General features: G+C 33.8%; 2 protein-coding genes across 9 annotated transcripts in view; one reads left to right on the top strand and one right to left on the bottom strand.

Annotated features, from left to right (window-relative positions):
* The window catches only part of LOC127850216 (actin remodeling regulator NHS-like), a 331,736-nt gene that overhangs the window by 4,441 nt on the left and 314,208 nt on the right, over positions 1–13,087 (bottom strand). For all 3 annotated transcript variants that reach the window (XM_052383079.1, XM_052383078.1, XM_052383080.1), the window contains exon 4: positions 3,129–3,273. In XM_052383079.1, coding sequence (XP_052239039.1) covers positions 3,129–3,273 — 145 coding nt within the window. The remainder of the gene's footprint in view (positions 1–3,128; positions 3,274–13,087) is intronic.
* LOC127850217 (membrane-bound transcription factor site-2 protease-like) overlaps positions 1–13,087 on the top strand; it is a 257,498-nt gene that overhangs the window by 30,547 nt on the left and 213,864 nt on the right. The window lies entirely within an intron of this gene.

Genomic DNA, 13,087 nt, shown 5'->3' with positions numbered 1-13,087 from the left:
CAATGAAATAAACATGGCATTATTAATTTACTCTGTTAATGAAATACAATGTAAACATGACACACCCAATACCTGACACTTAAGTGTCTAGACTCTATAATTGCAATAAATGACAGATCATTTTAGCTTCCTTTAAAGGTGCACAAAGTGAATGCCGGACAAAACCCCTCCCGGATAAAAACCCTCCCGTCAGTTTTATAGGGGCCGGACGAAAACCCTCCCATGAATAAACGGGGACGGACAAAAACCCTCCCATGAAAAAACGGGGGAGGACAAAAACCCTCCCATGAAAAAAAAGGGACCGGACAAAAACCCTCCCGTGAAATCTGAGCCACGAATTCAACTCAACAATTATTTATGAATTTTTAATCCGAAATCGGTCATTTCCGAATGTCAGACAGTATAATGTTACATACGTTGACAAATAAGCATAATCAATTGATAAACAAAAACCAACATTGTAGACACTTGTGTGCCTTTACACAAACAAATTGCTTTTTATATGTTGCAGATTCACAGTATGATATTTTCAACAAATGTTTTCAGCATTGAGTGATTTTTTCGGATTAAAGAATGCAATATTGTGTGAAGCAAATACATTTGTCGGCGTTTAATTGCTTTTAATTGTTTCTGTGATTAAACTATTTAAAAACTATAAGTAGTTGCAGATTCACAGTTTGCTATTTTGAGAAAATTTTGCGGATTAATGAATGCAACAATGTGTGAAGCAATTACATTTGTCGGTGTTTGATTGCTTTCACGGGAGGGTTTTTGTCCGCAGTTGCAGATTCACAGTTTGCTATTTTGATACATATTATTGTATGCCAGTAACTAGTTAATTGTTATGATTAGCTGATTAGTGGGCCTAACTAACTGAATCATTGACATATTTGACAATACAGTATGCTTTATATATTGTCTGCAAAAATGCAATTGCAATCCTTAATAAGAAATTTCGGCCTATCAGCGCCTTCATTTTAAAAGTGCATCAACCAATAAAAACGCCGCTTTTTAACAGCGTTAGGCCCATCCATTTTAAAGTACTGCGTCTTTTTAACGCTTCTAATAACGGTTAGATATTTTTAAACCAATAGATTTTTATTAAGGCACCGCACCAACACTGCAAAGTTTTCTATTTATATCAATGGTACAGCCCAGTAAAATCGGGCTGTCCATTTTATGGCCGTTTTCGACCTTTTTATGCAGAGTTTTATGTTAAGCAGTGTGCTCGGGCAATGGTTTATAACCGAAGTTCCGAGGGTAAACAATCCCATCAGTCAGTCAGCAATTGAAAACGTTACAGTCAAAGCTAAATTAAATAAGTAATTAAGACAAATTAGTTACATGATAACGAATTGTAAGTTGTTAACAGAATTTTACTTTCATTTTCGCAAAGTTTTAAGAAACTTCCCGGAAAGCACGTTTTTTGCATGAATGAGCATATGACGCGATTAATCGTTGCACTGTATCGTATTGCATTCAATCTAAATTTAAATTCACTTGTCTATAAATGGCCTCATTTTATGTTTTAATTGATGTTGTTATTATATTGGATTATCGGATATATATGCACATTAGAAAGCGGTATGTTTACAATTAATGGATACACATTTTCTTTCAATTTCATACCCCTGAAAACACAATACACACAATGGGTAATTCTATCGGATTAATGAATGCAACACTAAGTGTTTCTTTTACGGGAGGGTTTTTGTCCGGTCCCGTTTTTTCATGGGAGGGGTTTTGTCCTCCCCCGTTTTTTCATGGGAGGGTTTTTGTCCGCCCATGTTTATTCATGGGAGGGTTTATGTCCGCCCCCTATGAAAATGACGGGAGGGTTTTTATCCGGGAGGGGTTTTGTCCGTATTCCGCACAAAGTGACAACTGTAATCTTGAGTAAGGGCATCTTCTTAGAAGGAACTAATCTTAGGTAGCCTTTTGGTACCTTGAAATTTTGTTTAAAATTTTAAAATGAAATATATTTTTCTTCTTGTTTTAATTTGTCTTGTTTGTTAATGTCTTTTTTTGGATAGGAGATGGGTGGGGGGGGGGGGGGGTAAAGTTAGCTTAAATACATTCCAAAAATGGAATTGTTGTTTAATAATGTTATAGTTTATTTAATTTGAAAAATAAATAACATGAAAACAAGCTACAAAATAATGTTGACAAAAGTGTACTAAGAATTGAGAATGATGTTATAATTCAGTACTGTTATGTATAAAATAATGTTACTATTTATTTACTTTGAAATATAACCAACATGACAAAAAAATACCAAAAATAATTTTGACAAATCTTACCTATGTATTAAGAATGATATTCAAATGAAGTTCAGCATATATTGTAAGATGCATACTTTCTTTGGTGAACACTATAGGTTTTGAATTAAACTAACATATGCCCCTGACAAGATGTCCATATACACCTTATTAAGACCATGACACTTTGTCCATATACACCCAATTATTTACTTTGACAAAAAGGTAATTATTGGTTGTAAACATAAGGGTCACATTAGTTTATGTTCAGTACAAGCACAGTTTCACATTTAACCCTTGGCAGCTGTCATATTTCACGCCATCATATATGCCTGCAATTAAACAACCCCTGGTAAAACTTCCAACTGTATTTACACCATGTAAAAAATCCAGTAAATTAGTGGCATCGTTTTCATGAATGTCAGTTGAAGATTTTTATGTTTTTGTTAATGTTTTATTTTTTTTATCTATATTCAAAGTTAGTCAGTATATGCAAAATGAATGGGATAAATATAACACCAGGTAAGTTTATTGACCTGGCACAAAAACCCTGCACCACTCTTCAAGGCTAAAATTGTTTAACCTTCCCTAAAATTCTTGTCTAAATTCAACAAACAACATCTTTTCTCTACATATTAAAATGAGCCTCATTCTAAGAAAAACTGAGCTTACTTCATGTGGGTAAATTGTGCTCCCAGATTAGCCTGTGCAGTCCCCACAGGCTAATCAGGGAAGACACTTTCCACATCAACTGGATTTTGGCTAAGAAGAAACCTTCCTTAAAATGAAAAAAAAAACACATAAAAGCGGAAAGTGCTGTCCCCGATTAGCACTATAACACTTTACGCACAAGCCATCACGACTACATACTCGTTCTCCTCCTCCAATGTGAGAGAGTCTCTGCCAGAGTCCTTGCCGAGGGAGTACTGGGACTGGAACTTGTTGGGCTCCTCACTGCGCAGGTCTGAGTCCAGGGAGTGACGGTTACTGCTCGTGCCGCTTTGGCTCCAGTTGCCTGAAGACAACAACAACAATCAGTGGGGTTTGTTTGGTCAAATTTGGGCCAAATTTAAAAAAGTATTTATTTTCCCCCAAAAACGCAACACCATGTTCCCAATTTTAGTCAATTTCATATACGCAATTTTTCCTAAAATGTTGGGGAATAAATACTGACAATGACAACACCAACAGCAACAGAAGTGATTGTAAAAGAGATATGTTGACCACCTAGTGATAAGGTGATCCTATTCTTCAATAGTTTATTCAACTGTTTAAGGAAAAACTGCCATCAAACTGATGCCATTTCATAATATTCCCTTTTTTCTAGCACCATGCTGTAAATGAAATATGAATGGTATTACACACAAGTTCATGTACTAAAATGACAAATAAAACCTTTATGTCCACTGCCTTCACAAATATACACAATAATTACAGAGCACTCTAATACTGAATCCTAAAATTATTATTTTTCTCCTCTCAAACAATAAATTAACAACAAAACTGGTACCTTTTTATTGAATAGAAGGTAGCGAACAACAGCCTACTGTTTAAATCACAAATCCAGTGTTAAAAGTGCAATTCACACACAATTTCCCTTCATTTTTACAACAAACCAAAAACCAAATCCAATTATTTTTAAATTACAGCGAATTTTTACAATAATCAGTCATGCAATCCAAAACAACATTTAAGATGCGGCGAAAATCCATGGTTAACAACATTTTAACACCCAGTTGTTTACAGAAAAGTAAATCAAAACCAAGAAACTAACTTGTGTTTATTATTAAGTAATTCAACATTAAAATGTTTTCTTTTCATTTTGAAGCATTGATGAATTGATGATTATTAAATTGTCCTTGAATTCCTGCAGACAATTTCTTGCACTTAAACAATACTTTGTTGGTTCAAAACAAGATTTAATACAAACAATTTGCCATCGCTTCTATTTCTTCTAAGATAATATTAAATTGATCAAATTTAGACATTGTCTTTATTTACAAGTATCAGTACACCATATCATAAACAAATATTTGATCAGAAATTATCGAGCAATCAAGCACAAACTTGGCAGCAATTTGACCCCGTGTCAGGTCTATTGGACATAACAGGATTTCAGTATATCTCAAATGTAACTATTTATCAAAAGCGGCTAGTTCATGAAATTTTATTTCTTGCTCGTATATATTCTATAGAAGACAATAACTTAAACAATGTTTTCATTTTGAGATTGAATAGCCATTTTAAATCAAACAGTTGTTCAATTTTAAGTCTTAAGCATATGAATATTGTGAATTTAATTGTTGACCTTTCAAGCATGGCCTTGGTAGAAGACATAACAAAATGGTATATCTAATAATTATGACAAACAGTTTCCTAATGCTTAACACTTTGAACAATTATTCCTTTTTTGATGTTCTAAACAATTTTATGCTTGGGAGTCAACTGATCTCTCCCTCATTCTTCACATTTGATCTCTCTCATACTTCACATTTGACTTCTAAATAGTGACCTTGACCTATAATAACCTTAAGATAACGGAACTGGCCCTCATGTGTGATACACCATCTTAAATCAATGTTCAGAAAAAAAGTGATCTCAATCATGCTGAACGAGTGAAATATTTTTATTTTTAAAGAACAGTTTTAAGGTCTGGTGTGATACAATTTTTACCAAACAATATCAAGAGAAATGTCATCTCAATCACGCTATATGATTGAAATCTCAATTCTTTCACGTACTTGTACAATGCTGGTTATCCGTATCCCCATAAGACATCAAACAAACACTCTGGCTGTACAACATACACAAATACCATTGTTTTTGTTGACTGAAGATTTATTCATGATCACCCACATAAGATAACTGCTTATTGCACATACCTTTTTTTCTAAATACTTCAAATGTTTTTGAAAGGCGGTATAAACTTGTTCAAGGATTACTATGAATGGACATTTGTACAGTTACAAAATGCTCACATATATACCAGCACGATTACACAGTTTTAAACCATAAATAACTTAGTCTGAGTGAGGCAATAATCCTCAGTTATCAAATTTGAAACAATGGTATGAATAATTTATCAGAAAGCAAATTTACCAGGGGAATGTAAAGTAAGTGATGTCCTCTTTCATTTCAACTATGGTTGAGCACAGGTGGTTAGCGTGTGGCTATGATATTAATTAGTGAAAACATCATTTTGAATGATAAATTATCATAATTATTATAACGAAAAATCAACTTTTCTGGAATAAAAATTTCACTATCAAATATATGTATAACAAGGTATCCAACTCGAAATCATCAGAAAACGGGGTGCATTGTTTTGAACAGCCATTACTGCATCAATTTCGCAGCGATTTTCATGAACCCAGTCTTCGCAGAAATGAATTTCCTTTCTGGAAATGTATATATCTTGTTATATTTCTACACATGCTGGATCAAATTTTAAGAAATAACGCGATACACAATTCGCTTGACCCAGTTAACATCGATCAGACCGTATTTATGAATGAAATCTCCAGTTGTAAAGACACACCTTCGCATTGGACCAATGAAATCACTCGTTTGTTTAAAATGTCAGTTTGTTGAATTGTATGTAAACAAAGGTTTCAAAATGCGCTGGACAGTTAGTTTGATGCATAATACAACGGCAAGCACGGTAAGAATGTTTTTCATACGTTTTATTGAATTATGGTATCGAGGTTCTTGAACTTTGCAGGGAAAATGCCCCTTACTCCGTGAAGATTTCAGTCATAAATACGGTCTGATCGATGTTAACTGCGCGCAGGGTCACGCGAGTTGTGTATCGTGTTATTTCTTAAAAGTTGACCCAGTATTTGTAAAAATATTGCAAGACATATGCATTTCCAGAAAGAAAATTTATTTCTGCATTGAATAAGACCAAGATTGTGAAAATCGCTGCAAAATTGATGAAGTAAAGGCTGTTCAAAGCGATGCATCTCGTTTTCGGATGATATCAGAGTTGGATACCTTGTTATATATATATATATATGTCATAGTGAAATTTTATTTTCAGAATAGTTTATTTTTCGTTATAATACGATAATTTATCATCTAAAATGATGTTTTCACTAATTAATATCATAGCCACACGCTAACCACCTGTGTGGTTGAGCAGTTTCAAAGCAGCTTTAAACATATAATGTTATATATCAGCAAGAAGTACAAACTTGTGTACCATTTATCCCATTAGTCTCAAAGTATCAATACTTTATTGTACAGACCTGATTTAAGTAAATACAGACATAACTATCACATGACACCTCTGATACCATTAAAAGGATCTGCAAATGTCAATAAAATGTTGTCAAAAGTTGTTAACAATTTTACCTTATCTGAGAACACATTTCACCATTTCAATTATTTACAATTGTCGAGACAATGTCCTTTCCTTCACACCATTATACCAAAAGTAAACAATTACATAACTATTATCATGATAAGTACTTATACTGACCAAATATTTATTTATCCTCCAGGTATATCCACCTATACACACAACCCTTGGCAATTCAAATGAGGTCGATGTAATCCTCTATTAGTCTGCTAAGTGTTTTTACAAATGATTTAACAAACACTAACATTCATCAGCCCTTCCTTCAAATCCGCCTTATACTTTCCTAACAATTAATACATGAAGACTTAGTTCCACATAATAAACATCTGTTCTTCCAATTATTTTATTAATGAAGTAATTCCAAGGCTCATTCAGAAATGTCATTTTTCATTTCCCACAGTAATTAATAAACATGCTTTTAAAACATCATAAAACTCTCAAATTAGCATAACCTATGCCTCAAGCATTAATTGTTTAATTCAGTTCATCTTATTCAAATACAACTTTGTGGTGATTCACTCCTTTTTACCTCTTGTCTACATTTAACTTGGCCTATTTGCTTTTTACCCAGAGGCAAATAAAAGCATTTACATGTACTTCATGTAATATACGTCCTAGTAAAAACTATTGACATACATATATTTAAACATTAAGTGAATTCGCTTAAAAAATATTGCACCTATTTTCAAAATGAAATATTCATTGCCACAAATTTTGACCATATATTGAAAATATTACAACAGATAAATAATTAGTTAATTTTTACCTGAGGTCACATTCCACTAAGTTGTTGCCTACAATTTGGGAGCTGTTAGAGATTTAAACAATATGAATAGGTTACCAATATTGAGTCTGTCATTTTTATCAGCTCCCAGGGTTTGAGCTATGGATGTTTTTATCATTAATAACAGCACAGATAGCTGATAGCTGCAATGAATGGGGCTTTAATGAGTCGATTTAGGCACAAGTGTCCCAGGGTAGACTGTTAAACAGATGAATTATCATAAAGTTGAGAGGCATGATGATATAAAAGAACTTAGCATGATATATACATGAAACGATATATCATTGTTACAGTAAAGCTGTGCTTATTTTGCCCTTGGGTGCTCACCTCAGATCCCTGAGGAATTTAACTTTTCTGTGCAGGTAGTGTTAACAAGGTTTTACATTTATAGACTTATAGGGAAAACTGCTACATCACATTGCTGCCATGTTTTTTACTGCCTCTAGAGCGTTACCAAGGCAAAATGTTGATGAGGTATGACGGACAAGAGCTGATCACAAAAACTTACAATAAACATGTTGTGCTATAAAGGTGAGCAAAAAAGTCACAGAAAACAGTGAAGTTTTTAACTTCAGGCATGTTGTGCTAAGGTGAGCGTAAAAGTCACAGAAAACTTTTTTTAATTTTGAGCGCTTATTTCCTCGTGAGCTGCTGATATGCTTCACTTTAACATATTTTCTTGTTTTTTGTATCAAATAAATCCCTCACCTTTTTTACCTCGTAAAGTTCACTGTGGATCGAATCAAACATCGATTTGCAACTTGTTTTTGAAATGTCAATACATAAATACATATGCCGGAATAAACAATCCTTTCACAACATTTTAAAGGCACAATTAAATAATTTCACAATCAGCGTGAGCAACTGACAAATGTTAAAATGCAAATCGGACATGGTTTCACACAACATATGTGCGCGTTCAACAGTTCAACAAACTGATCCACCACTTGACAAAGTCAGTAGGTGACAAGAAAGAGAAAAACACCACAAAACACCAATTAAATGACACTGGAACACGACACCTTGTAAATTTAAATACAGCATCTCCTACAGTTTCAAAGTAATTAGTTTTTATACAGGATCATGACAAATATCTGTCTCTAAGGGTCCATTGAAATCATTGAATAGCAATGTCGAACCAGCACATCAAATCACATGCACAGTCCATCAAATGTAAGCGAAAACTTTGAAATGTAATTTAACACTGAAAAGGAACAAGCCGGCTTGACAAAATTATGAGAAAATAATTTAAGAAGAGGAATGCTTTATTGTACTGAAGACAGAAGGTGAATTTGGGTGACCCCATATTTTCTGGTTATATCTTTTAATCATCAAACTGGCATGTCATTTAGGATTTTTAAACTAGTACCCTTTAGAATATCACGTTAATTCTCTTTATAGAAAATAGACAAATAAATAGAACCCAGTGACATGTTAAATATAAAAATTGTAATATGATGGAAATAAAATTACAAAGCTTGATTCAGAAGCTTTGAATGTATATAAAATATTCTGACAAGACTTAACAATGCAGAAAATAGGCAGCATCTTGATTAAAGCATATAGTAAAATAAAGCTCACATTTAAATTGCATAAATAATAATAACATTGTAATAAAAAAGATATATTTTTTCCATATGCAAGTCAATATGACTTTATTGTCTTAGTAACCATTAAACAAATTATGTATAGACACTTTTATAAAAGAAAAAATCTAAAGCAAATTGACCCTCCCCCCCAAAAAATAATTATATATTTTACCCCATTTAAATAACTGAATATTTTAATTTAAAGATGTTAGACTAAACATAATAAACAATATATTCTCAGGAGAGGGCCCTTAACCCTTTCCAACTCAGAAGCAAAGTGTAAATGGCAATGTGCAAACAGCATAAAGCCAGAACAGCCTGCGAGTAACTCCAGCCTGTTCAGGTTTTATGCCTTTTGCTGCTCATCCGTATTTAAGTATGGGAAATGAAGCATTTAAAACTTGAATTTAGTAAGAAAGGTCTTTAATTACATTCCACTTTCTAAGGGACTACAAATGCGTCAAAATATGTATCTAAGTGGTAAAAGTGGTAAAGATGCATGGCCTCAAAATCATAAAATATACCTTACATGAAATATTCCTGATGGAGTATTATCCTAGAGCACCAAAAAGATCTACATACACACAAGAAACAAAACATGAACACTTAAGTAAGAAATCCTGCACGTTTTTGTGAGACTCTTGTCAGTCAAATATGAACATAATCACAGCATAGCTGTCCAAACTGTCAATACAAAGCCATAAAGTCATGAGTTAAAGTTAACAAGGCTTGCCAATAGGTAGAAACATGTCAAACACTTCAACAGTTTGGGGTACAATAAACCTACCAACAGATATACATTAATATCTCAATGGAATGCCTTTTTGTTTCATTGCGCCCACTTGAAACATTTAATACAAACGACCACACGTTTCTAGAATTAATATGAAAGTTACATTCTATTTTTCACATCATTAGACATCAAAGTGTTATTTTCGCTTGAAGGGTTTTTGTTTTCTTAATAAACCGTCATTTAAAGGCTTGATCACTAATTTTGATTAACCCTTTCCCACTCAGAAGCTAAGTGAAATGGCTATGTGCAAACAGCATACAACCAGACCAGCCTGCGAATAACTCGCAGTCTGTTCCGGTTTAATGCTCTTTACTTCTCATCAGTATCTAAGGGTAGGAAATAGGGCCTTAAAAACTTGAATTTTAGAGAGGTCTTTAATTTAAACTTTCTAAGGGACTACATGTGCGTCAAAATATGTATTTAAATGGGCCTGGCTCTGTGAAAAGGGGATTTAATGCATGTGCGTAAGGTGTCGTCCCAGATTGACCTGCGCAGTCTTCACAGGCTAACCAGGGATGACATTTTCCACATAAACTGTATTTTTACTAAGAAGAGACTTTTTAAACTAAAAATATCATAAAAGCGTAAAGTGTCGTCCCTGAGTAGCCTCTGCGGACTGCACAGGCTAATATGGGACGACACTTTACGCACATGCAACAAACCCCCTTCCCACAGAGCACGGCCTATATAATATACAAGCATAGACTCTTGAGTCGGCAATATTTCCGTTACAGTGTTAGTGTTATGAATGTATAATAAGCATAAAATCAATGCTCATAAAAGAAAGGAAGAAAAGTATACACTTACAAGTGTGAGCAATACATGTACAGGTTATTTTAATTTTCCATAAACTATCTACTAAATATGTTTTACCAAATATAATCATGATCAACAATGTTGTTGTACATTTGTGGAAAGTTATTTTAAAATTATTCAAAACATGGTTAGGTCACAATATTGGATTGTGGACAACTGATAGACAGACCCATAGAGTGAATGCTATATATCTCACAACCCTTTTGGCACTGGTGGTATTTAAATATTTCAATATTGATGTAAACTGATATATCATAATTAGCTGATGCATACAATTGTATTGTATACACTATCAGATGTGAATATTACATCATGCTGTAACACTTCAACTGCAGTGTCTTCATGGCTTTTTCACTTTTTATAACAAAGCTAAACAAGAGGGCCATGATTGCCCTGAATCGCTCACTTGACTAACCTTGCTACATCAACTTAAATTCTATCATCCTATGGTTAGCTATATCATGAAGTACAAATGGGCCAAATTTCAGGTCCATAGCTGAAAAAACAAGATTGCCCTAGATCGCTCATCTGAGGAAAACTGGTATAATACGGTACACGAACAGGAGCTCCTACAAGCTCTTTATAATATTATGTACATTTTGATTCAAGATGGCTCATATACAAATGAAATCCTAAGCCAGATTTCATCAATTAATACATTCTGACAAAATTTCATTAAGACGTGATGAAAACTGTGACCTCTCTCATCTACACAAGGTTTTACTAGAATTGGCCCGGCGACCTAATTTTTGACCCCAGATGACCCATATACCATCCAAAATCAGATATTATCAAGATAAACATTCTGACCATATTTCCTTAAGATCAGATGAAAACTATGATCTCTATTGTCTACACAACGTTTTTCTATGATTTTACCTAGTGACCTAGTTTCTGACCCCAGATGACCCAAACACAATCCCAATCCAGATTTCATCAAGATAAACATTCTGACAAAATTTCATAAAGATCTGATGTAAACTGTGACCTCTACTGTCTACACAAGGTTTTTCTATGATTTTACCTAGTGACCTATAGAGCTGCAACGATTCGATCCGATTCATCGAAAATCGATTCGAAATGCTTCGATTCGATTACGATACCAAACCTACCAAATTCGATTCGATTCTTTAACATATATACATATATACATAAATACGTAAAGAACGCTGTATTCTGACTATTGATACGGGAAGGTGAAGGTTTTATGTTTACCTGTAATTACGACCCGCGCGATTGGTTGCTTATTACTTTAGTCATCCAATCAATAAGCGCGTTACGGTCTACTTTCGGAAAAAGCGTCAAAATGGCTAAACAAGTTGTTTCCGACAAATTGAAATTATCAGATGCGCCTAAGTCGCTAAAATCAAAAGTGTGGCAGTATTTTGGGTTGTGTAGCCCTACCGATCAAGCAAAGTGTAAACTGTACTTCACGGATGTGGCGTACGCAAAGTCCGGCTTAACCACTAATCTAATGCAACATGTCAAACAAAAACATAACGTTGATTTAGCAAGACAAAGAGGTCGCACAAGTGCAACTACTGAAGTCGCGAGCCAAGAAAGTAGTTCTATTTCTGTTGGAATTTTGTTAAGTTTATCAGAGAATGTGATTTGTCCTACAGGTAACAGGTGATGCTGTCATGTCACAATGGTAGACATGCTTATTGCGGTTTTGGGTAAAAGTATTATGTGATAGTACTACCATTCAACTGATTCCAGATACGTTCTTATGATTATTTATTTATTTTTTATATTATTGTGTAATTAACACAATCTTCTAGTCAGAAGTTTTTATATTAAAATTCCTAATTTGCTTTTCTTTTTTATGTGTTTTATTGAAATCACATTTGAACAGAAATGTTAATTTTGAGGCATAAGAGTGAATATATGATAAAACTAGGGTTAAAGATGAATCGAATCGAAAAAATCGGTATCGGAGTGTCTGAAATCGAAATCGAATCGAATCGAGCTGTTGGTGAATCGTTGCAGCTCTAGTGACCTAGTTTCTGACCCCAGATGACCCAAACACAATCCCAATCCAGATTTAATCAAGATAAACATTCTGACAAAATTTCATAAAGATCTGATTTAAACTGTGACCTCTATTGTCTACACAAGGTTTTTCTATGATTTGACCTAGTGACCTAGTTTTTGACCCCAGATGACCCAAACACAATCCCAATCCATATTTCATCAAGATAAACATTCTGACAAAATTTCATAAAGATCTGATGTAAACTGTGACCTCTATTGTCTACACAAGGTTTTTCTATTATTTGACCTAGTGACCTAGTTTTTGACCCCAGATGACCCAAATACAATTCCAACCCAGATTTCATCAATTAATACATTCTGACAAAATTTATTAAGATTGGATGAAAACTGTGACCTCTACTGTCTATATAAGTCGTTTTTTTTACTTTTACTTAGTTACCTAGTTTTTGACTCTAGATGACCCGAATTCGATCCCAACCCAGATTTTAACAA

This window comes from Dreissena polymorpha, chromosome 11 (assembly GCF_020536995.1).
Source record: "Dreissena polymorpha isolate Duluth1 chromosome 11, UMN_Dpol_1.0, whole genome shotgun sequence".
NCBI lineage: Eukaryota > Metazoa > Mollusca > Bivalvia > Myida > Dreissenidae > Dreissena > Dreissena polymorpha.
Note: the sequence above shows the minus strand (reverse complement) of the source record. Positions and strands in the feature narration are given on the sequence as shown.